This window comes from Stegostoma tigrinum, chromosome 20 (genome assembly GCF_030684315.1).
Source record: "Stegostoma tigrinum isolate sSteTig4 chromosome 20, sSteTig4.hap1, whole genome shotgun sequence".
NCBI lineage: Eukaryota > Metazoa > Chordata > Chondrichthyes > Orectolobiformes > Stegostomatidae > Stegostoma > Stegostoma tigrinum.
The window spans coordinates 56,247,491-56,273,696 of record NC_081373.1 but is presented as its reverse complement, the minus strand read 5'-3'; the positions used below and the strand labels follow the sequence as shown (position 1 = coordinate 56,273,696).

General features: G+C 41.7%; 1 protein-coding gene across 5 annotated transcripts in view; it reads left to right on the top strand.

Annotated features, from left to right (window-relative positions):
• The window catches only part of hells (helicase, lymphoid specific), a 63,262-nt gene that overhangs the window by 6,481 nt on the left and 30,575 nt on the right, over positions 1-26,206 (top strand). For 3 of the 5 annotated variants that reach the window (XM_059653176.1, XM_059653179.1, XM_059653178.1), the window contains 9 exons: positions 185-224; positions 2,943-3,010; positions 6,803-6,841; positions 8,055-8,285; positions 10,139-10,321; positions 10,406-10,549; positions 11,582-11,778; positions 23,529-23,625; positions 24,149-24,202. In XM_059653176.1, coding sequence (XP_059509159.1) covers positions 185-224; positions 2,943-3,010; positions 6,803-6,841; positions 8,055-8,285; positions 10,139-10,321; positions 10,406-10,549; positions 11,582-11,778; positions 23,529-23,625; positions 24,149-24,202 — 1,053 coding nt within the window. The remainder of the gene's footprint in view (positions 1-184; positions 225-2,942; positions 3,011-6,802; positions 6,842-8,054; positions 8,286-10,138; positions 10,322-10,405; positions 10,550-11,581; positions 11,779-23,528; positions 23,626-24,148; positions 24,203-26,206) is intronic. The other 2 variants (XM_048550977.2, XM_059653180.1) reach the window with 1 other exon arrangement.

Sequence of the window (26,206 nt, the reverse complement as noted above, 5' to 3'; positions counted from 1 at the left end):
AGAATTTGTTCAATTGTTGCAAGGTTTGGGGATGTTCCAGTTTTTCCTCTTTTTTGTTTTAAAACTATTGGGTGAAATTTAACACTGAACTAGTGAGCTTTTTGGAAAAGTTGACCTGTTAATTAAACTTCCAGCATGAGATTTCTAGTGAGACCATGAATTTGATTCTCTACTTTGTGTGCAGGTGAAAGGGGACAACCAGCCAATACAAGAAACTGAAACAGGTATGGATTTGTTTTAAATGATCTTGTGAAATAACTTTGCCTGACAATCTGTTTGGCATGATACTATTCAAGTTAACCATCCAGGCACACTTCCTGTCTTTTTCATTCCAAGATGCATTTTGCCCAGACATGATGGTGCAATTAACCAAGTTTATGTCTCATTCTCATAATGCTTCTGGATGGGATGACTACATTTCTTGACAAGATCCTAGAACTGTTCAGGATGCTGGCAATGCCCAACATTCTTGGACCAATTGCAATCTGCTGAGGCATATTAACAGAATGCAGGCTGGAACTCATTAGCATTTATTGAGGCAGTGCTATTGAAGATCTGATCTTGTGCAAAGTTTAGTGAATGTTGGTGGTAAGACCTCACTGGTACGAAGACAATATCAGCCCCAGTGCTGTCACTTGCTGCTTCTCTAGTTTGAAGGTGAAACTGTGTGTTCAACTTCTTCTGTTTCTATTCACTCTCGCCTATGAATTGTAACCAACTAATTCGTTCACTATAAAAACAAACTGTACTGGTGCACAGAGTCCTCTCCATCTGATTCCTCCAATCTTTCATCTCTCTGTCAGTGTAACCCTTCACTTTTCCCCTGTATTTAGCTCCTCCTAAATGCATCAAATTTATTTTTCAACCACTAGAAAGAAAATTCTGCATTCTTACTGCTCACTCCAGAAAGTGCGTAAGGAGGGCATTGTGGAACTTCAAAAGGCCATTGGCTAGTTGGTGGAATAGGTCGGATAGCTGACAGATGAGATTCAATGCAGAGAGATGGAAGACGATTCCTCTTGATATGAAGAACTTGAAAGACAATATATAATGTTTTAAAGTGATGTGCAAATGAAGCAAGGGTGTTGAGGAAAACAAAACATCTTCACATTCCAGATGCTTAACTACTTGCAATAACTGCCTAGAAATGCAGCTTCAATTGAGACATTAAGGGGGAACCAAATAATCATTTGGATGGGAATGGAATGCAGGGATATGGGAGTAAGGCAGAAGATGGCACAGTGAACCAAATGTCCATCCTCACTGTAATCATTTTGTGAAATAGACTTAGCTTGTTATAACCAAGCTTTTCATAATTTTGAAGCTTTAGGCTTGGTGTCAGCCAGTTTTTTTTTTAGAGACTAGATCTGTTCACTCTTAGAACCCATTTATTTCAACTATTTACAGTGGCAGGCATGATGAGTGGGATGTCGTAGGATTCAGTCCTGGAACCCCAGCTGTTCACAATATGCACTAACAATTTGGACAAAGGAATTAGTGCAATATTTGCAGATGGCAGTAAGTTGGTTGGCAGTGCGTGCTGGGAGGAGGATGCTAGGAGGCTGTGGGATGACTTGGCTAAGTGGGCAAATACTTGGCAAATGCAATGTAATGTGGATAAATGTGAGGCTATTCACTTTGGTTGCCAAAACAGGAAGGCAGATTTTTATCTGTTGGCAGTTTAGAAAGAGGTGAGGTGCGGCAAGACCTGGGTATTACAGTGGCACTGTTGTTGAAGGTTGGCATGCAGGTTCAGTAGGTGATGAGGAAAATTAATGGCAAGCTGGCCTTCATAGCGAGAGGATTTGAGTATCAGAGTAAGGTTGTCTTGCTACAGTTATACAGGGCCTTGGTGAGGCCACACCCTGTGTACTGTGTGTAGTTCTGGCCTCTCCTTCTGAGGAAGGACACTCTTACTATTGGGAGAGTCCAGGAAAGGTTTGCCAGACTGATTCCTGGGCTGGAAGAACTGTTATGTGTTGAATGACTAGATTGACTGGACTTCTTCTACTCGTTTGGAATTTAGAAGACTGAGGGGATATCTCCTAGACACACAATCTTGATGTGACTGGACATTCTGACGGACAGAACCTTCCTGACATTAGGGAAGCCCAGAACTAGGGTCACGGTCTAAAAGTGAGGGATAAGCCACTTGGGACTGAGGAAGTATTTCTTCACTCGGTTGTGAACCTGTGGAATTCTCTCCCACAAAAAAAGGCTGTTGGATCCAGCTCATTACGTATATTCAAGAGACATCTTTACATGGCCCTTGCAGCTAAAGGGATCAAGGGGTATGGTCAGAAGGATGGCGTGGGATACTGAGATTACATGATCCCATTGACTGATGGCTCAAAAGGCCAATTGGCCTATTCCTGGACTTATTTGCTGTTTCTATCATACCTTTCACATAAAACTACAACTGTTATCATCCTTGTAAACTTTATTTGCATCTTCTGTGGTTCCATTCCTTCAATCTGTTAATCAGAACTGGACACAATACTTGCCTGATGGTAGGAACTCCAGATGCTGGAGAATCTTGAGATAACAAGGTGTAGAGCTGAACGAACGCAGCAGGCCAAGCAGCAGCAGAGGAGCAGGAAAGCTGATGTTTCGGATCTGGATCCTTCTTCTGAAGACAGGTCCTCTGCTGCTGCTTGGCCTGCTGTGTTCATCCAGCTCTAAACCTTGTTATCTCACAGCCCTTCCAATCATGGTCAGACAGAAGTTCCAATATACGTTTTCATCTTTTGGGATAAGTATGAATGACTTTAAAATAACTTTCCTTCATGCTAATAGGAGTATATTATTTTCACCATTTTGGGTATGGTTGAGCTTGTGATGTCTCAGTTGATAAATGTTGAATTGTTTTCGTGCACTGTGGGGTATGCACGTCATTCAGAACACCACCTCATTAAGTATTGCTTTTTTTTTAAAAAAAACAGAAAGCAATATGAAGAAAAGAGGAAGAGAAGAAGAAACATACAATCTATCTGATTACATCAGTAAGGAGGTAATGTGCATGTTACGCTAGAGTTTCTTGTCCTTCATTTTGAAGGAAGCTGTAATGTCCTTCAGTCTACTTAGTTGTTTCCACTGCAGTCCTAACAGGATTCTGCCTCCAATGTAATCGTGGGTCTCCTAGATGGCGGAGTCGCACATCTGTCCATGTTTTCACCCTACATTGGGTGCACTTAATTTAAAATAATCATAGACACAACTTATTAGCAAACATTGAACCTTTTTTAAATCAAGGTTAGTACTTGTTTCAATGCTGGTTTTTTAACCAGACTATTCCTGAAGAAATGCAAAGTGTCGAGGAAATCTGAAATAGAAACAGGAATTTCACAACCCATAGACTAGCACCTGTCATGTGAGAATCAGTTAATATTCATTTGGATGATCTTCTATCTGTCATCGCATCACTTTTTAAACTTCTTAGTTGGCCTCTCATTAACTTTCTCTGTTTTTGCTGAACTTGCACTAACAAGTACTGGCTCCCCAGCTGCCTGCTGTGCTAATTTGTCAGAACTCCTGAATTCTGTTGTTTTTGGGCTGTCCCTATTGTGTGGATGGTGGGAAAGTGACAATCACCTGGTAACTTGATTTAAAGGACAGCTTTGACTAAAAGAAAATAGGGAAGTTACACGTGCCCACAATACAAGGAAAAGGCAATAATTGTCATTATTGTATCCTGTTTTTAAAATTTAATTAAAATAGCCAAATGTCAACAATGCAAAAGTCTCCATTTGTCTGACCACTTTCAGTTCATTATCTACCTGGCTGCTTTTCTTTTAACATAAAGTAGTTTTATTTTTGTCAGTCTCTTGTAGTTCATAAAATTCACTAACTTCAGCACTGGTGTCCTGTCGATGTTCATCACTGGAAACTGCTCTTAGCAAAAGGCAAAAACATTTTGTCTTTGCCACCAATTACTGCTGATTTACATGTTAAATGTGTGGCTTATTTTGTGTTTCATTAAGATTCTTGCATCTTATCACATTTATATTTTAATGTCTACACTGACATTCTTTCTCTTTTGATCGTTAACGTCCTCACCATGTGGTTTACAAAGAACAAAGAAAATTACAGCACAGGAACAGGCCCTTTGGTCCTCCAAGCCTGTGCCAGTAGAGATCCTCTGTCTAAGCCTGTCATCTGTTTTCTAAGGGTCTGATTCCCTTTGCTCCCTGCCCATCCATGTACCTCTCCACATACATCCTAAAAGACACTATCATGTCTACGTCTATCACCTCCGCTGGCGATGCGTTCCAGGCACCCACCACGCTCTGCGCAAAGAATTTTCCATGCATATCTCCCTTAAACTTCCCTCCTCTCACTTTGAACTCATGACCCCTAGTAATTGAGTTTCCTGCTCTTGGGGGGTGGGGGGGGGGGAGCTTCTTGCTATCCTTCTTGTCTATACCCATCATGATTTTGTAGACCTCAATCAGGTTCCCCCTTAATCTCTGTCTTTCTAATGAAATTAATCCTAATCTGCTCAACCTTTCTTCATAGTTAGCACCCTCCATACCAGGCAACACTCTGGTGAACCTCCTCTTCACCCTCTCTAAAGCATCCACATCCTTTTTTGGTAATGTGGCGACCAGAACTGTACACGGTACCGTATATGTGGCCAAACCAAAGTCTTATACAAATGTAACATGACCTGCCAACTCTTGTACTCAATACCCTGCCCAATGAAGGAAAGCATGTTGTATGCCTTCTTGACCACTCTATTGACCTGTGCCAACTTCAAGGAACAACGGACCTGAACACCCAGATCTCTCTGTATATCAATTTTCCCCAGGACTTTTCCATTTACTGTACAGTTTGCTCTTGAATTAGATCTTCCAAAATGCAATGCCTCACATTTGCCCGGAGTGAGCTCCATCTGCCATTTATCTGCCCAACTCCAATCTGTCTATATTCTGCTGTACTCTCTGACAGTCCCCTTCACTATCTGCTACTCCACCAATCTTTGTCATCTGCAAACTTGCTAATCAGACTACCTACACCTTCCAAATCATTTACATATATCACAAACCACAGTGGTCCCAGCACAGATCCCTGTGGAACACCACTGGTCACAGGTCTCCAATTTGAGAAACCCCCTTCCACTACTACTGTCTCCTGTTGCCTAGCCAGTTTTTATCCATCTAGCTAGCACACCCTAGACCCTGTGTGACTTCACTTTCTTCATCAGCCTGACATGGGGAACCTTCTCAAAAGCCTTTTTGAAGTCCATGTATATGATATCTACAGCTTTTCCTTCATCAATCAACTCTGCCACGTCCTCAAAGAATTCTATTAAGTTGGTAAGACACTAACTTCCCTGCACATAACCACGTTGCCTATCACTAAGCCTATTTTCTTCCAAATGGGAATAGATTATTTCCCTCAGTCTTCTCCAGCAGCTTCCCTACCATTGACATCAGGCTCACCGGTCAATAATTACCTGAATTATCCTTGCTAGCCTTCTTAAACAAGGGGACAACATTCGCAATTCTCCAGGACCTCACCCGTGTCTAAGGATGCTGCAAAGATATGTTAAGGCACTGGCTATTCCCCCACCTCGTTTAGGTCAATGACCTGGGATAGATCCCATCCGGACCAGGGGACTTGTCCGCCTTACTGCCTTTTAGGATACGCAACACTTCCTCCCTCCAGATGCTGACTTGGCCTAGAGTAAGCAAACATCTATCCCTAACCTGAACATCTGTCACGTCCCTCTCCTTGGTGAATACCGATGCAAAGTACTCATTAAGAACATTACCCATTTTCTCTGACTCAACGCAAAACTTCCCTTCTTTGCCCTTAAGTGGGCCACTCCTTTCTGTAGTTACCCTCTTGCTCTTTATCTGAATAAAAGGCTTTGGGACTTTCCTTAACCATGTGTGCTAACAATAGCTCATGTCCCCTCTTAGCCCTCTTAATTCCTTGTTTCAGATTCAACCTACATTCCCAATTATTCTTCCAAAGCTTTAACTGTCTTTAGTCGCCTAGACCTTGTGTACGTTTCCTTTTTCCTCTTAGTCTCTCAATTTCACCTGTCATCTATGGCTCCCTAATCTTGCCATTTCTATCCCTCATTTTCACAGGAACATGTCTCTCCTGCACGCTAATCAAGCTCTCTTTAAAAGCCTCCCACATATGAAATGTGGATTTACCTTCAAACAGTTTCTCCCAGTCTACATTCCCCGGATCCTGCCGAATTTGGTGCAGTTGGACTATAGCTTAAAATCCCTTTAGTACGATTACTAAAACTGCAGTAACTTATTTCAATAGTAACAATAACTATGGGACTACTGGATTTTTTTGCATTCTGTCTCTCAAAGGCAACATTATTACTTAAATCAGCATTAACCCACAAGAAGCTTTTTAACAGCTTTCTATGCTGTGGGAGATGTTTGCTTAAATGTCTGTCATACTTATTCTATCATTTTTACACTAAAAGCAAGATCATAAAATTCCCCAGTGCAGCAAGAGTCTGCAGCAACCCTTCAAAGAGTCTCCCGCCTAGACACAGCTCCTTACCCTATCCCTGTAACCCCACGTTCCCCTGGTTAATCCGTCTAGCCTACTGCATCTCTGGATGCTACAGGGCAATACCTAACCTACATGTCTTTGGACAGTGGGAGAAAAACCAGAGCATTGGCAGAAACCCACACAGACATCGGGAGAATCAGCCAGTCCCCAAGGTGGAATTGAACCTAGGACCCTGGAGCTGAGGCAGTCATGCTAACCACTAAGCCGAAATGCGTTTAAGAACTACTAGTTTACTTATTAATCTTTCTTTTTATAGGACATTTTGAAAAGGGTCAAAAAGGCTAAAGCAGATGAGGTAAATCATTAAATTAATACTGTGTAGTGTTGCAAACTTGGAAGAAGAAATACTTGTAAATTTGGATGGGATAGGACAGGAGTTCGTTTGGTGCATTGCCAGTACATGTCTTCATGTGTTTATATAATGCTTGCACCGTAGGTTTCTCAGTCCATCTGTGAAATTCTAGGAAATAAACTGTGCTTGTATTAAATTTGGAGCCTAACCTTAGTCCTTTTGTTCTGCATGTCGAGTTAGGAATCCGTTCCCTTGTTCTGTATTTAGTGATTTCTTAGGAATGTGTGCATTTTGCATTTTGACCAATGGAGGAGATAGCTCTTTTGCATCACAGTTGGGTGGCCCACTAAAGCTTTCTGCACTACTAATGCCCCTAATGAATGTTTTTATTTGGTACATGGTAACTTGTTACAAGAGGGGAAGGTGGGATTATAGAGCAGACGAGCTGTGGGGAAAATGGGCTTTCCAGTTCTGCAAGGCAGCTGTTGAGTAAACCATGCTTGCCTACTTCTATTTTCTATGGCCACCACCAGTAGAATCATAGAATCCCTACAGTATGGAGACAGGCCCTTCAGCCCACCAGGTCCACAGCAACCTTTTGGAGCATCCCACCCAGACTCATTCCCCTATAACGCACCTAATTTATACATTGCACTTAGCACAGCCAATCCACCTAGCCTGTGCATCTTTAGACTGTGGGAGGAAACTGAAGCACACAGAAGAAACGCACGCGGACACTGGGCGAATGTGCAAACTCTACGCAGCCACCTGAGACTGGAATTGAACCTGGGTCCCTGGTGCTGCGAGGCAGTAGTGCTAACCACTGTGCCACCCAAATTTTGTTCTTTACACATGCAAATTACTGGATCGTATTGAGGGATGTTGGCACTGAATAGTGTTTTTTTTTCTGTTTAATTATTACTGAGTTCTCCTAGGTGGCGTAGGGTAAAACTCCTTTTTCAATGACCCAACAGTGTGGCTTTCTCTTATCAAGTGTACGTTTATAAGAGATCTGATTTCCCTTCAGTCACAAGTCTGTGGCTTGCTGAAACTGTTCTGTGCCAAGGCCACTTAGTTTTGAGACAGCTCTCTGTGTGAAAATAGTTTGTAACTAGGTGAGGGAGGGAGTGAATATTTGCCAGTGTTGAACTGTGTGTGTGTGTGTGTGTGTTATATATAATTCTGCTTTGTTTTTCTCTTAACCTCTCTGGTAAAGAATGGGGATACAACATTTCCCAAAAAACTTGAAGCTGCAGATATTGAGAAAAGCCAAGATTCCAATTTTGCTATCAAAGATCGACTAGCCCAGACTGTGCGCCATAACTCTCAGCATCTCCTGGATCCAGTAAGGAAAGTGAATGGTCATGCAGTTCCGTATCAACAGCCCAAACTCTTCACAGGAGGAGTAATGCGGTGGTACCAGGTGGAGGGAATGGAATGGCTTCGGGTGAGTTTAGTGCTTGTGTTTTTCTAACTGTTTAACTGGTGCTTGATCAGTTGCTTACTGGAGACATTGAAGTATTGAAAGCTGTGCACAGATCATTTAGCAACAATGCTTGCACTAAGCTATGTTTGGTCTCGCAGCAGCCTGCATGTTATTGGGCAGGCCTTATTCTGGTTTCACACTGCATAGAAATGTAAACTTTAAAGATATCATATGCTTTTAAAATAAAACAAAAGTTTTTCTAAAATAACCAAACATTGGCCAGCTGTGACCTTTGTTCAGACTCACTCAGATGGATTCACAATAAGATATGCTCTCCATGATAATAACAAGGCTTTGTCCAGTACATTAATGTTGCTTTTAAAGCTCTACTTTTTTTTTGCTTATTTAACTTGCAAAGATTTTGGTTTAAGTTTGAATTTCGCTATGTCAAGTGATATTCAGATCATAGGTAACAAAGTGTGGAGCTGGATGAACACAGCAGGCCAAGCAGCATCTTCGGACCGCAAAAGCTGAAGTTTCGGGCCTAGACCATTCATCAGAAATCTAGGCCCAAAACGTCAGCTTTTGTGCTCCTGAGATGCTGCTTGGCCTGCTGTGTTCATCCAGCTCCACACTTTGTGTTATCTTGGATTCTCCAGCATTTGCAGTTCCTATTGCTAGTGGTTCAGACAAATATTAGTTAAATACTGTTATCGTGGTTTGTGAACTCTTGCGTAGTAAGTCAGTTTGAGATTTAAGCTGCTGGGGTGTCTAGGAAAATATTCCTGCTGTTTTTAATCATTTGTGACCAGCACAGGCCTTAGCTTGTGGTTCCCTCACAGATCTGAGTTTTCCCCTTGATGGTGATAAGCTACAAATCAAGCTCAATGAAGAATCCATGACACGGAGGGACAGTGATTACAGGTTGCTGCTTTGTCTCTATCTTGCTCACCAGTCTCTTTCTCAGTGTTCCTTTTTCCAGCTGCCAGTTCTTCCCTCTCCATCTATCAGAGGGATTTTGTTTTATTTGAAAATATTCACAATAGCAACACAAGGTACAGTTTTCAAAGAAAAACTTATCCATCAGGTCAACTTGTTTGTGTAGAGATAGCAGGAACTGCTGATGCTGGAGAATCTGACATAACATGGTGCTGCTGGCCTGCTGTGTTCGTCCGGCTTCACAGTGTTAACTCAACTTGTTTGTGTGTTTTACTGCCTTCTGAAAGATCAGAGAATATATGTAGTAGCATGCCTACAATTACATGCTAAATTAAAATTACATGCATGTTATTTAGACATTGCTTTTGGGGCTGTATGGAACTTGTTTCACGTCTAACCTGAACCAATCAAATAGAGACTGAATTTGCCTGAATGAGATGTTGAACCCAACAGAGCATTGCATGCAGGTATAGAATTTGTAGTGTTTGTATCCTCTTCAGCCACCCAATCCTGGAATGGTATTCTGTGTGTGCTCAAAGGCCTCTGCTACCGTACAGAAGTGACCAGTCTCAAGAGGAGGGTAGGCAGAATAGCTGTCAAAGCTGACCTTGATCTGTCCAAGTGCACAATGCTTTAGCGACCACTAGGCGAAACTTTGGCTGTTCCTGATTTTCTCTTTTCATGATCGTTTGTTGTCAAGGTCTTGGGATCAGTTTCCCAGGGATGGGGAGAATCTCTCCTCCATGGCTGATCTGGCTAACCCAGACGACTGACCACTGAACTTGGCATTTTGGTTTTTGTCATGTTACTATTCCCTTGTAAATAGTGTGGTACAAAAGGCTTACAGTTGATAAAATATTAATGAAGTAATATATTTTAAGGTAGGATTGTGTTTGCACTTGAGACATCTTAATGCAATTATTTTTCTGCTTCAGATGTTGTGGGAAAATGGTATTAATGGGATTCTGGCTGACGAGATGGGTCTGGGGAAGACTGTCCAGTGCATTGCCATGATAGCCATGATGGTGGATCGAGGAGTCCCAGGGCCTTTCTTTGTCTGCGGTCCTCTGTCTACTCTCCCAAATTGGGTATCCGAGTTTAAGAGATTCACACCAGAGGTGAGACTGGCCAATCTCTACCAGTGCCTTGTGTTAGTGTGTGTTTTTTTGATTTGAATTTTAATGTTTACTTCTGTATCTCAGATTCCTGTGCTGCTTTATCATGGGAATCAGAAAGATCGTTTACAAAGCCTGCGTAAAATCCATAAACGACAAGGCTCTCTACACATCTTACCAGTTGTCATCACTTCTTATGAAATAGCCATGAGGGACAGAAAACATTTTCAGGTGTGTGAGCAGCTGTATCCTCTTAAACTTTGGTTGCATTAGGTAGTATCTGGTCATGTGTCAAAAGGTCAATGATTATGGCTTGTGGGAAAAGTGCATGAAACCCCAATTTATAAACTAAGGCTTTTCTGTAAAAGTTCCCTCCTTTATAAATTCATTTGTCAGAAAGATAGCAGTAAGGCAAAATGAAAATCTTGGTTGTGGAACAGACTCCAGCGACAACTAGTCAATGTTGGAGTGCATACTTTTCTCTAGTCTTATTTCAGTAAAATTGGTTAATTATGCTGACTTTGGTTTGCATGCGGTATTGTTAGTTTGTTTCTGTTCAGTGTTGTTAAGCTTCAACATGGGCGTGGAACACAGTTGGTCCTGCTGGTCTGCTCTGTAAGACAACTAGATCATGGCTGATTTTGCTCCCTCCAACATCTACACACTGTCTGCCATGATACTACATCTTTTCCCTTTCTCCTGGCATTACTTGGAATTTGTCATCTATGATTCTGTAGTTATCTGGTATCTTGCATGCGTGACTGCTCTGTTTGAACCTAACGTGAGATCAGCAAGTTCAGCTGTTTGTTTGCACGATCCAGCAGAAGTACTAAGTTAGTCTTTCCAAGGAGTAAGCTTTGTTCATTACTCCTGAATCTAAATCATTGCTACTGAGAAACTTAATTTGTCACCTTTTTAATGCACTTTGAAGGTATTCAATAACATTTAAATCCAGATTATTTCAGAATTCTTTCTTAGTTTTTTTCACAAACAAACCCTGGACAGAAGAAATATTGAATATTATTGATGTCCGGGTGACTGGATTCTGCTGGCTTGCGTTGTCCTGAATCGAGCTGGCATGAAGTCTGACAGTTTGCTCGAGTTGCCACTGTGTGAAGTCTGATTCCTAAGGAACTGTGTTCTAGAAAGAGTCATTGCCCTTCAGAAGTGATGGGATGCAATGACTTGATTTTTACATCTTCATTGTATCAATCCAAAGATGAGATTGAAATCTGATAACTGCATTCTGTTTTCATCAAACAGAACTGTCACTGGAAGTATCTCATTGTGGATGAAGGCCACCGAATCAAAAACTTAAATTGCCGCTTGATTCAGGAGTTGAAAAGGTTCAATACTGACAACAAGCTGCTGTTGACTGGAACCCCTCTCCAGAATAACCTGGCTGAACTCTGGTCACTACTCAACTTTCTACTGCCTGATGTATTTGATGACTTGAAAAGGTAACCATCATGAATGGACTGTGTGCTTCACTGTGTTAAGACCATAAGACATAGGAGGGGAAGTAAGGCCATCAAGTCCACTCTGCTATTTAAATCATGGCTGATGGGCATTTCAACTCCACTTCCCTGCACTCTCTCCCCGTGGCCCTTGATTCCTTCTGAGATCAAGAATTTGTTGATCTCTGCCTTGAAGGCATCTAACGTTCTGACCTCCACTGCACTCTGTGGCAATGAATTCCACAAGCCCACCACTCTGGCTGATGAAATGTCGTCTCATTTCAGTTTTAAATTTAGCCCCCCTAATTTCAAGGCTGTGCCCATGCGTCCTAGTCTCCCCGCCTAACGGAAACAACTTCCTAGCATCCACCCCTTCGAAACCGTACATTATCTTGTAAGTTTCTATTAGATCTCCCCTCAACCTTCTAAACTCTAATGAGTACAATCCCAGGATCCTTAGCCGTTCATCATACGTTAAACCTACCATTCCAGGGATCATCCGTGTGAATCTCCACTGGACGCGCTCCAGGGCTAGTATGTCCTTCCTGAGGTGTGGGGCCCAAAATTGGACACAGTATTCTAAATGGGGCCTAACTAGAGCCTTATAGCCTCAGAAGCACATGGTTGCTTTTATATTCCAACCCGCTTGAGATAAACGACAACATTGCATTTGCTTTCTTAATTACGGACTCTACCTGCAAGTTAACCTTTAGGGAAATCCTGGACCAACACTCCCAGATCCCTTTGTACTTCGGATTTGCGAATTTTCTCACCATTTTAGAAAATAGTCCATGCCTGTATTCTTTTTTTCCAATGTGCAAAACCTCACATTTACTCACATTGAATTTCATCAGCCATTTCCTGGACCACTCTCCTAAACTGTCTAAATCTTTCTGCAGCTTCCCCACCTCTTCAGTACTACCTGCCTGTCCACCTATCTTCGTATCATCGGCAAACTTCGCCAGAATGCCCCCAGTCTCTTCATACAAGTCATTAATGTATAAGGTGAACAGCTGCGGCCCCAACACTGAACCCTGCGGGACACCACTCGTCACCAGTTGCCATTCTGAGAGAGCCTTTTATCCCAACTGTCTGCCTTCTGTCAGCCAGCCAATCCTCAATCCAAGCCAGTAGCTCACCTCGAACACCATGGACCCTCACCTTGCTGAGCAGCCTCCCCGTGAGGCACTTTACTTGATTTTTTTTGTCAAAGGCACAATCTGTTGTAGCACACGTGCAAGTAAAAGATCCTAATATTAATGTACTGAGTTAACTACTGTTTGCTGGGATTGCCAAAGGAACCTGGTTTCTCATTTAAGAAGGGAATGATAATCTTGTACCATACAATCAGTTGTGATTCCTTATGTAGGTACTTAAACCTGTTGGTGTGCTCTGCTATGGTTCTTCAATAGGGGAAAGCAATGCTGTTTAATTTCAGGACAGATTTTACATAACCATTTCACCAGGAAAAGTGCATGATAAATGCTCAGTGTGTTGTGGTGCGTTAGGAAGATGAATGGCGCAGAGGCCTTGCAGTTCTGTAACCGGAAATCCTAGTGTGTACTCAAATGCACAAAGACGAATGGATTGAAAGATACATTAATGCACGAGGTGGCATTTGTGGACCTTTTAACCAGTGATATTGATCTATTGAGCTGAGAAGTCTGTTACTGTGTTGTACACATGAGCTTGTGACTTAATGGTGAAAATGATTCCTGGGTTATACTGACGGGAGTGAATTTCCAGTTGAATTGTTTTAGTCAAGTTCCAAGTGGTCCTGAATTCAGCGGCAGTTGATAGTGTGGAAAATAGTGGGAGCTTTGTTTTTACGTTTTGTTTCCCCCTCCCTCTCTGTTTAAACCTCCTGTTTCTGACCTGTGTTGTATGTAAAAGTGCTATATAAGATGTGACTGTGGGTGTCCCACTCTGAGTTGAGCACAAATTGAGGCTGGCAAGTTCAGTACTGAGAGCAAGCTGAACTGTCAGCGGATGAGACCTTAAATCAGCTCTCGGCCACCTTTTTCAGAATAGTGTAAAAAGACTCGGACACTCTTTTTTAGAAAAAGGGCAGGTGAATTATCTCTAGCCAATGTTTATCTCTCGGTCAACATCACAAACAAACCTATTTGTTCATTATCACATTTGTGCACATGGCAAGCACCTATAAATGTGCTGCCACATTTCCTACGTTGCAACACTAATTACTACTGACTGTACAGGACACTGATTAAGCCACTTTTGGAATACTGTGTTTAATTCTGGTCTCCCTGCTATAGGAAAGATGTTAAACTTGTAAACCTTTTCTGCACCCTTTCAAGGATGTTGACAGGGTTGGAATGTTTGAGTTACAGGGAGAGGCTGAATAAGCTGGGATTACTTTCCCTGGAGTCTCTCAGGCTGAGGGGTGACCTTAGAGGTTTATAAAATCATGAGTGGCATGGATAGTCAACCAAGATCCTTTGTCCAGGATTTAAGAGTCCTAGAGGGCATAAGTTTAAGGTGAGAGGGGAAAGATACTAAAGGGCAGCTTTTTCATGCAGAGAGTGGTGAATGTATGGAATGAGCTGCCAGAGGAAGTGCTGGAGGTTGGTATGATAACATTGGAAGGACATCTGGATTAGTACATGAATAAGAAAGGTTTAGAGGGACATGGGCCAAATGTGACTAGATTAATTTAGGATTCTGGTTGGTATGGACGAGTTGAACCAAAGGGTCTGAGTTCTAAACCACAAAACAGACCCTATGACTACAGTGTGGTTTAAAACATATCTGGTGGTCATGAAAAGCATTCTGTACATGCAAGTCTTTCAGTTGATGGGAGTAGCTTTATAAATAGATAGTGATGTCTTGAAAGAGTCCACATCTCAGGTGGTGTGCAGGTCTTAATGATTTAAGTTAGATAATTTCCTGGTACCTGGTCACCTGTATTCTGGGCATTGTGGGAAACCAGGGAGGAAATTGTGGGCCCCCTAGCAGAGGTATTTGTATCATCAATAACCAGGGGTGAGGTGCCAGAAGACTGGAGGGTGCCCAATATTTAGCCATTATTTAAGAAAGGCTGCAAGAAAAAGCCAGGGAACTACAGGCTGGTGAACTTGATGTTAGTGGTGGCTAAGTTGTTTGGAGAGGATTCTGAGACGCCGGATTTACATGCATTTGGAAAGGCATGAACTGATTAAGGATAGTCAGCATGGCTGTGTGTGTGTGGGGACGTGTCTCGCTAACTTGATTGAGTTTTTGAAGAAGTGACCAAGTAGATGATAGCAGAGTGGTAGATTTTAGCAAGGTCTTTGACATTGTGTATGATAGACTGGTTAGTAAAGCTACATCACATGGGATCCAGGGTGAGCTAGCCAATTAGATACAAAATTGACTTGAAGGTAGGAGACAGGGTGGTGCTAGAGGTCTGTTGTTTAGACAGAAGGCCTGTAACTAGCAGTGTGCTTTCAAGGATTGGTGCTTGTTCCACTGTTTTTATATAAACCATTTTGGATGAAAATATAGGAGACTCATACATAAGTTTGTGGATGACAGCGTAATTGGTGTTTTATTGGACACTGAAGGAAGGTTACTTAAGAATACAAAGGGATCTTGATCAGCTGGGCCAGAGGGCAGAGCAGTGACAAATGGAGTTTAATTTGGATAAATGTGAGGTGTTGCATTTTGGTAAGACAAACCAGAGTTGTTTCAGTGGTGGGAGTCCGGGAGAAAGCGCGAGGGCAGCCTCCAGCTTCCACCCAATAAATTTGGAGTCAACTAATACCTGAGACACTACATGCATAGTGACTTCCACCTCTTCTAACCTAATAATAATGACTAAGTGTGGTGAGCAGGTAAGCTATTTGTACTTTTTTCCCATCCTCCCCTTGTTATCTTACAGGGTGGTAACTGAGACACCCAATCCTCTGGGGGTGGGTTGGAAGGCAAAGATGGAGTCTGTTTGGATATATAATGGAGTAAACTTACTGGTATAGAGAGCACTATGTAGAAATGGTAGGCCAGGTGATGTGTTGTAGCTATATGATGTGGGAGCTAGCTGATCCCATTGAGAACACAATGACCACATCTGCAGCAAGTGTTGGCTGCTTGTGGAGCTCTGGCTCAAAATTGATGAGCTGGAATCCGAACTCAACACTGCGGCACATCTGGTAGGGGGAGTAATACCTGGATGCTGTGTTCCCAAAGGGCAGTCACACCTGTTAGATTAACTAATGTTAATTCGATCAGTGGGCAGGGGCAGCAGCATGTGATTGAGTGAGGCAGGTAGAGGGACCCTGCAGACAGGAACACAGGAGCCGCAGCCCTTGATATTGTTCCACAGATACGAGGCACTGCACCTTGCATGGATGAAGAACAGGGCTGCAGGAAGGATGAGTCAGTTGACCATGGTCCAGGAGGCCATTCAAGAGGGGGGAGCAAAAAGACAGATTGTAGTCATAGGGGATTCTATCATCAGAGGGATAGGCAGTATCCTTTGCGAGCAGGATAGAGAGCCCCGCGTGGTGTGTCAGGGTGAGACGTCTCTGACTGGCTTGAGGGGATACTGGAGAGGACGGGCAACGATCCAGTTGTTGTGGTGCATGTAGGTACCAACAACATAGGCAGGAGTAGGAAAAAAGACCTGCTTTGGGATTATGAAAAGCTAAGAATAAAATTAAAAGAACAGGTCTTCAAGGGTCATAATCATCACCTGGATTGTTGCATGAGCTATGTGCAAATTGGCATAGGGAGCTGAGGGAAGTAAACGCATGGCTAAAAGAGTGGTGTGGGAAAGAGGGTTTCCTTTTCATGGGGCTCTGGCATCAGTTCTGGGACAGGAGCGATCTATATCGCTGTGATGGACTCCACCCGAACAAGGCAGGGTCCAGTGTTCTGGTGAAAAGTGTGAATAGAGTAATTAGTAGGACTTTAAACTAGTAAGTGGGGTGGGGGGGGGGGAGGAGGTTGGGAATGGAGGGGGGAGGGAGGTTGGGAATGGAGAAGTGAGCGTAGAGGGAGAATAACAATTAATGTAAGGCAAAGCAGCAGCTTAGGTGCTGAGGAAGCTTCAACTCCATTGAAAATTGGGAGGGAAAAGTTAAAAGGAAGGGTAACTTGAGCTGTTAGTAATGGAGGTAGTAGGATCCAAAAACAAAGTGCAAAATCTGGCATAAGGGCACTTTATCTGAATGCTCGGAGTATTCAGAACAAGGTGGATGAGTGGACTGTGCAAATCATGGGAAATGGGTATGATTAAGTGGCCATTACAAAGACATGGTTACAGGATGGCCATGACTGGGAATTAAATATCCAGGGGTATCCAACTGTTCGGAAGGACAGACAGGAAGGTAAGGGAGGTAGTGTTGCTCTCATTCTTTTTTAAAAGGATGATGTCAGGGCAGTGGTGAGAGATGTTATAGGTTTTACTGAACAAAATGTTGAGTCCATTTGTGCAGAAATTAGGAATAGCGGGGAGAAGAAGTCACTAGTAGGTGTGGTCTATCGGCCACCAAATAATGACATCATGGTGGGGTGGGCACTAAACATAGAAATAGCTCATGCATGTAAGAATGGTGCAGCAATTATCATGGGATTTTAATCTACATATTGGTTGGTCAAACCAGGTTGGCCGTGGCAGCCTTGAGGAGGGGTTCAAAGAATGCATTCACAATGATTTCCTTGAACAGTGTGAAATAGAACCTATGAGGGAGCAAGCTATTGTAGATCTAGTCCTGTGTAATGAGATGGGACTAATTAATGATCTCACAGTTAGGGATCCTCTCGGAACGAGTGATCACAGTATGGTTGAACTTAAAATACAGATGGAGCATGAGAAAGTTAGATCCAGTACCTATGTCCTGTGCTTAAACAAAGGAGACTATGAAGGGATGAGGGGGAGTTAGCTAAAGTAGAATGGGAGCAAAAACTTTATGGTGGGTCAATTGAGGAACAGTGGAGGACTTTCAAAACAATTTTTCACCGTGCTCAGCAGAAGTATATTCCAGTGATAAGGAAGTACTGAATGAAAAAGAGAGCCAGCCATTGATGCCTTCAGGAAATAAAGGAAAGTATCAGATGGGGGTGGGGGAGAAACACATACCAAAAAAAAGGCAGAGTAATGGGAAACTAGTAGACTGGGAAATCTTTAAAGGCCAACAGAAAGCCACAACAAAAGTTAAAGAAAAGTAACATTGAGTAAACTAGCTCAGAATATTAAAAACTGGCAGCAAAAGTTTCTATAAATATGTAAATCGTAGAAGAGTGGCGAAGGTAAACGTTGGCCTTCTCATCCTCTAAAGGACCAATTTAATAACTGGAAATGAGGAAATAGCCAAGATATTAAACAGATATTTTCAGTCTTCACAGTGGAAGACAAATAACATGCTGAAAACTAATTGCAAGAAGGTGCAGGTGAGGACCTATGAACTATCATTATCACTAAGGAGGCAGTGCTGGGCAAGCTAATGGAACTAAAGGTAAACAAGTCTCCTGGCCCTGATGAAATGCATCCCACAGTATTAAAAGAAGTGATGGGGGAAATAGCAAATGCATTAGTGATTATTTACCAAAATTCATTAGTCTCCAGGGTGGTTGCTGCAGATGGGAAAACAGCCAATGTGACTCCACTGTCCTTTTTGAAAAGGAAGTAGACAAAAAGCAGCTAACTATTGGCCAGTTAGCTTAACTTCGGTAGTGGGGAAAATGCTTGAATCTGTCATTTAAGGAAGAAATAGCAAGACATGTGGATATAAATTGTCCCATTGGGAACACCCAGCATGCAGCATGGGTTCATGACCTGCCCTTCATGTTTAACTAATTGGTGGAATTCTTTGTCCACCATGCAAATAATGCCCTCAATGGGGAGCCTGTGGATGTGGTGTATCTGGACTTCCAGAAGGCATTTGACAAGGTGCCACACCAAAGACTGCCATACAAGATAAAGTTGCACAGTATAACAGGTAATGTATTGGCATGGATAGAGGATTGGTTGACCAGCAAAAAGCAGAGAGTAGCGGTAAATGGGTGTTTTTCTGGTTGGTGGCTAGTGGTGTGCCTCAGGGATCAGTGTTGGGACTGCAATTCTTTACAATTAACACAGATGATTTGCAGTTAGGGCCTAAGTGTGCTGTGTCAAAATTTGCAGATGACACTAAAGGTGAGTGGTAGAGCAACGTTTGCAGAAGACACTGAAAGTCTGCAGAGGGATATAGATAGTCGAAGTGAGTGGGCAAAGGTCTGGCAGATGGAGTACAATGTTGATAAGTGTGAGGTCATCCATTTTGGTAGGAATAACAGCAAAACAGGAAAGGGTTGACGCTGGGAAATTGTTTCTTTTTAGGCAGGGAGACTAGAACCCTTGGGCACAGCCTTAGAATTAGGGCACTGGAGGGGGTGCAGAGGAGATGCACTCGGCTGATTCCAGAGTTGAGAAGGTTGGATTATGAGGAGAGACTGAGTAGACTGGGATTTGAATTCAGAAACACATGAGATTATGAAGGGAACAGATGAGGTGGAGGCGCGCAGGTGGTTTCCGCTAGCAGGTGGAACTAGGACTAGAGGACGCCGCCCCAATATAAAGGGCAGCAGATGTAGGACTGAGGTCAGGAGGAACCTCTGCACCCGAGGGGCTTGTGAATCTGTGTGGAATTCCTTGCCCAGTGAAGTGGTTGAAGCTACCTCGCTGAATGTTGTTTTTAAAGCAAGGCTAGATAAATTTTTGAACAGTAAAGGAATTAAGGGTTATGGTGAATGGGCGGGCAAGTGGAGCTGAGTCCCGAAAAGATCAGCCATGATCTTATTAAATGGCAGGACAGGCTTTAGGGTCCAGATGGACCAGTCCTGCTCCTAGTTCTTATGTTCTTAAGTACTTACGCACTCACTGGTGGGACCCTGGGGAGTATCCTCATACTGAGAGGGGTGCAAGTACATGGTTCCTTAAGTGATGTTGTTGATAGTCAGGGTAATGAAGGTTGTCCACGTTATGCATTTTAAGATGTCCTGCACCATCTCTTCTGTAATCCTGGCACTTTTTTTAAGATATCTCAGTTTATTTCGCCAAATTCTCTGGCTTCCATATTCTTTTCCCCAGTAAATACTAATGCAAAATATGCATTTAGTATTTCAACCATCTCCTGTGGTTCTACCCATAGATGGCCTTATTGATTTTTTTTTTTTTTTTTTTAGGGGCCCTATACTCTCTTTCCCCCCCCCCCCACCCCACTGTTTTAATATATTTGTAGAATCATCTGGATTCTCCTCAGCCATATTTGCCACAGGTATCTGGTTGTCTTTTTGCCCACCTGCTTTCCATCTCCAGTATACTCCCATTGCCCTTATGCTGCTCCAGGGATTCACTCAATCCCAGCTTTTTATACCTGACACATGCCACCTTTTTTCTTGACCAGAGCTTCAGCTTCTCTAATCATTGTAGCACTCCCTTACCCACCAGCTTTGCCCTTCACACTAACAAGAACACATGTCTCTGAACTCTTATTTTGTTTTTTAAAAGGCCTCCCACTTTCCACCTGTCCCCTACCTATGAATAGCCTCTCCCAATCGACTTTTGAAAGTTCTAACCTAATGCCATCAAAATTAGCCTTGCTCCAAGCAATAACTTTTTTTGATCAGATTTATTCTTTTTCCATAGTTTGTTTTTTTACAACTGATTGGGGCCAATTATCATAATTCTTCTAAGTGTTCCCCCCATGGATACACTTTCTTTAGCCACTTGCCCTTGTGTACACTTAACAAATTCCTATCAATCCAAGCCTGTTACATAGCAATCCAGGCTGTTTAGAAAGTTAAAAAAATTCCTTACCGTTGCAACCCTTTTCATACTGATGATCTTGTCACATATCTCAATGTCCTGCTGACTGTTTGGGTGCCTGTAGTACAACCTCAAAAGGTGATCACCCCTTCCTTCTTTTCTCAGTTCCACCCGTGTAAGTCTGCTGGACTATCTCTCAGGAATGTCCTTCTTAAGTACAGCCATAATGTTATCCTTAACCAAAAATGCCACTTCCCCCTTCTCTCTTGCATCACCTCCACATCCCTCTTTCTACCCTCCCAAAGCGTCTATACCCTGCAACATTAAGCTGCCAGTCCTGTCCATCCAAGAACCACATTTCTGAACAGCTATGATATGTCAGGCCCAAGTTTTGAACCGTGCCATGAGGTTATCTGCCTTACCTGTCTGACCTCGTGCATTTATGTGAGTGCAGTTTAATTTATCAGCCTTACCTTGTTCTCTGCCTCGCTTTTACTTGCTTTCACTATTTAACTTGCCCTGCTTCGTCAAACTAATTTTTTTCCTCACTATCCCTTTTGGGCCCCACAAATACAACTAACAACCTCCCTTCCCTTTCCCTCCCCACCAAAAAAAAACTAGTTTAAAGCCTCCTGAGTAGCACTAGCAAATCTCCCTGCCGGGATATTGGCCCTTTTTTAAATTTACGTGGGACCTGTCCTTAAACAGGTCTCTTATCCCAGAAGGGTTCCTAAATGATCCAAAATATGAATTCCTGCCCCCAGCAGCAATTCCTCAGCCATGCATTCATCTGTTCTACTCTCACTAGCACATAGCACTGGGAGTAATCCAGATATTACTAGCCTTGGACCTTTTCTTTTAATACCTACCTAATTTCCTATATCCTCTCTGAAATTTTCCCTTGCCTTTTTGTTGGTACTGATGTGTACAATGGCCATCTATTCTGCACCATCTCTGACTTCCTTAACCTTGGCACCAGGAGGAAACATGCCACTTTGTCTTCCTGTAGGCTGCAGAAGTGTCCATCTGTGTCCTTGACTGGAGGTTTACCTATCACAATCATAGCTTTGAAGGCGATGTTTAGAAGTATATGGACCAAAAGCAGGAAAATGGGACTTTCAGTTGATGAAATCTGGTCAGCATGGAAAAGTTGGGCCGAAGGGTCTGTTTCTGTGCTGTGTGACTCTGACTCAGGTGTCCATAATACTGATGTGAACTGATTTATACATAATGACAATATTCTGTTCCACAGAGGGTGCTCACCTACAGAAAGTAGACCTCTTTGTTCTTCCCATAGACACTGTCTTCGTTCCTGAGTGTTTCTCTACTTCACATCTGTCCTGCCCCGAGTACTGTGGGATATGTCCTCAAATGTTCTGATATAGTGCTGATCCACCCCTTTTCCTAAGTGTTACCATCCCCGAGTAACACTTACCCAAAAAAAGCAGAATTTTTTTTTAAATGCGCAGGAGTGATTTTGCAATTAGTTTAGAGATTCATCACCTTTGGGTGATGAGCAGGAGTAGGCCATTCAGCCCTTCAAATCTGTACCACTATTTAGTGTGATCATGACTAATGCACCACCTCAATGCTGTAATCCCACCTCTTTCTCATGCCCCTTGGAGCCTTGAAAATCTTAACTATTTTCTTTCTTGAATATATTCTGTGCCATGACTTCTGTGGTTGAGGATTCCTCAAGTTCGCTACCTTTTGAGAGACAAAGTTGTTCTCTGTCATAAATAGTCTACTCCATGTCATAGAATTTGTACAGTATGGAAACAGGCCCTTTTGGCCTAACCAGTCCACACTGACCCTTGGAACATTCCACCCAGACCCGTCCCCCTATAACTCACCTAATCTACTCATCCCTGAACACTGAGCATGCTAAATTGCACATCTTTGGGAAGAAAACGGAGTACCCGGAGGAAACCCATGCAGACAATGGGAGAAATTGCAAACTCTAAACACAGTTGCCTGGGTTCCTGGCACTGTGGCAGCAGTGCTAACCACAGCAACTATGCTGCCCTGAAAACAAAACCTCCTGGGATAAATAAAACATCCAAAGACGTGTCAATAGCAATTTCCTTTCTGTTAATTTTTTAACTTCAGCTAGTCAAGTCTAGTGAGAATTCCACAGATATTTTTAAAAGAAAATGTTAGATTCTTGCTAGATGCTAAGTGTTGAAGAAAACTAAGTTCCTTTTAGGTGCCAACTGAATTCTTCAGCACAGATTTGACATTGTATATGTTCTAACATATTAGATCCAAGGAAAGGGTTTACAAATTCTGCAAGAAGAGCAGAATTGAGGATTAGGAGCAGTTTAAATGTCAAAGGAAGACAAAGGGAGGAGGAGAGGGAATTAAAAAAAAACTAAGCATGAGAACAACCTTGTGGGAAACTCATCTGTTGAAACTTCTGTGATAAGCTTGAACGTGAAGGAAATAATGAAGACAAATGTAGGTGCCTTACATTCAGACGTAGGGGAAATTATGATGGGAACAAAGACAGCAGACCAATTAAATACGTATTTTGGTTTTGTTTTCACAACGTGGTACACAAAACATCCCAAAAATGTTGATGAACACAAGGTCTAGTGTTGGGGAGGAACGGAAGAAATTTTCTTGTTATTAGTGAAATGGTGATGGAAGTGAATGGGATTAAAGGTTGGACATTATCTTAGGAAATATTACTGAGTGTACAGAATCTTGAAAGATGACATCCAGTGCATTCACGATTTCTAGGGCCACTTCCTTCAGTACTCAGATTTGGATTGTCAGGTTCTGGGAAGTTATCGACATTTAATTTTGTCTTCATTAATATTTTGTTCACATTCAAGCTGATCATAAGTTTCTGTACACCTGCTCTTAAGATTGTTCTCCTACTGTAAAGGATGTTCTTAATTTTTTTTACAGTTAACCCGGCCCATTAATAGGAGGGGCCGAACTTGAGCAGTAAAAAAAATGTGGTAGTAGTTTTGTGATAACCTCAATTTTTCTTTCTCCCCAGTTTTGAGTCCTGGTTTGATATTACCAGCATCACAGAAAATGTTGAAGATATAGTTGCAAGTGAGCAGGAACAAAATATTCTGCACATGCTTCATCAGGTACACTTTTTTTTTAAAAAAAGTAAATGTTCTTTCAAGCATGCCAGCTACAAACCTTGTTTGTCTCAATATCTGTATTCCCCACCTGTATCCTTTTTCCTTGTTCTCCTAACTGTTTACCTTTTTGTACAGTAATGTTTTGTTCCACTTTTTGAAACATTGTGTTTGTAAAAAATCTTTTCACTTCCTTTTTGAATGTTTTGTTGGGCATATTTCACTGCCTCTATGAAAATTAATTCCGGTCCATTGTTTGTTTAATTTATTTGTTGTATCTACCTATGTCGATATCAGAATCTTCTAATTGCACGTGCTTGCTTTTTGCAAAACCTGATTTTTGGCATTACGAATACTTAGGTTTTGCATGTAGAATGGAAACTGCTTGGGTTCTCCTGCAAATTGTTCTAAGCTTTAAATATCAAGTTAAAATATTTTCAAAACAGCTGAAAGTATGACATTACAGATAATTGAAATTTTTGTATCCTTGCCGAGTTCTCTTCTCTCCCCTCTAATTTCTTCTTCTGAGTCCTGGGCTTGGTATGGCCTCTGCGTGCAGCCAAACAGGAGATCAACCCATAAGGTATTAGAAATGATTGATTTATGCCAGCCATGTCTTGTCTACGATCTATTGTACTTTATTTTACTCTAATTTCATTTCGAACAAATAACCATGCAAAAACTTGTGACTTGAAAAGTAACAACTGGAAATTAATAAATAGTAAATGCTAACAATCTGCGAAGTCTAACAGTAAATTTAATGATAGCTACTACCTCTGGTTAAATTGAAGTTTTTTGTTTGTTCTTTCTCATCTCTCCAAACTTGTTTAACTTTCTAAAATCCAAATTTTAAACAGTAACAAAATAATGCAGTTCTCAATAAAAGGCTTGCCTAAATTGACTGAAAGCAACATGGTGCCATGAATTAGATCATATTTTTAACTGATAATATTTTAGAGATAGGCACACAGATAATTGGAGCATTCAACAATCTTTCTATTCAGAATTTGAAGGCAAAGTTAGAGCTATTTGACCAGACTATTTCACTTCAGGTGTGAGGAGGATGTTTTGGGAACCTTGTCTGATTGTTAGAGTACAAATTCATTTGTAATATATGATTTTGTTCACATCTGTGGAAGGGATAATTTTTAAAAGATTTTCTAGGAACCTGCTGCAGATTTTGGTAGTAAGTTTTTTTGAATTTTGGGGGAGGGGGAAAAACTATTCTTGCTAGCAATTTGTAACTCTTCCACGCTCTCCATAGAGCATAAATCAAATCCCAGAATTATTACTACGAGGCAGGCAAGTAATTGGTCTGTTAAATCCATACCTGCTGGCTCCAAGAGCTAGCCCTGCATCCCCCCCCCCCCCCCCCGGGGTTTGTATTCAGTTTCTTTTTGAAAGCAGTGATTGAATCTATTTCCACTGCACACTCCATTTCCAAACCACTTACTGTGCTTCAGTAAAAAGCTGTTACTTTGCAAAAGAATCAACTCCAAGACAAGTGCTTCAAATCAAGTCCATCTCTGGGACCTTTTTGATAGTGCATATTTTCTTTCTGTCTTAACCTTTTGTAGACCCCTCGTGTTTTTGAGCATCTCTATTAAACCTTCTCACTTTTTCCATGGCCAGATTGTCTACAACTTCTCCAGGCTACCACATAACCTCATCTCTGTAACCCCATCCTTGAGTCTTTTCTGCACCTACTGTAAATGTTGACATGCTGAAGTGCATTTGCTCCAAATTGAGCATATTAAATGTTTGAAATAAAAGCTACTCTGAATAACTACCTAGAATATCTGAAAGCAAATAGAATAGAATTTTACTGTCACTTTTTTACGTAGAAAGTACCATGAAAAGTTTTGTAAGTGGCACAACAATAGTGCTTACCTCCAGTGAGTATTATAAATGGAGTTGATAAAGGAAATGCCAAAAGTATTTAGTTTAACAAAAGGCTTATTGGTGTGAGGGATAATATAGAATTCCTTGGAGTAAATGCAGGATTGTTGTATCCACATAACATGATTTAAAGGCAAAGACTGTATATTAAGGAAGAAGTTACACTTTTTTACTCTGAGATTTAACTTCTCAAAAATCTTATTCGCTGGTCTTTTAAATTTCTTCGAAAAGAATCTCACTTTTAGCTATGCCACTGGCATCCTTTCCACACTGCTTTCCCCTTATCTCACTGTCTTCGCTGTCTGTCGATGCTGAATATTCTACACGTCTGTAAACTTCAGTTTCCACCTGGTTCTTAGTGAATCTCACTGACTGGATGGGCCTTTCATTGCTAATTTGTCTAGTTCCGTTCAGAATTGGAATTCTGCAGTTGCCATTACTACTTACTGCTTTCTCAAAACGGACCTTTCCAAGTGTCTTGTCTTTAAACTACTTGCTTGAGCCTTCTTGGCTCCTGTCTGGACTCTGACATGTTTATTACAATGCAGCTTAATGTAAATGAAATTTTGTTCAGAGTTTGGGAGCAGTAGTTGAAATATACAAATGAAAACCAGACCTGACACTTTCAAAATATTGACTTTAAAATGATTTGTAATTCCCTGGTTGTGAAAAGATGAGTGGGAAGTTA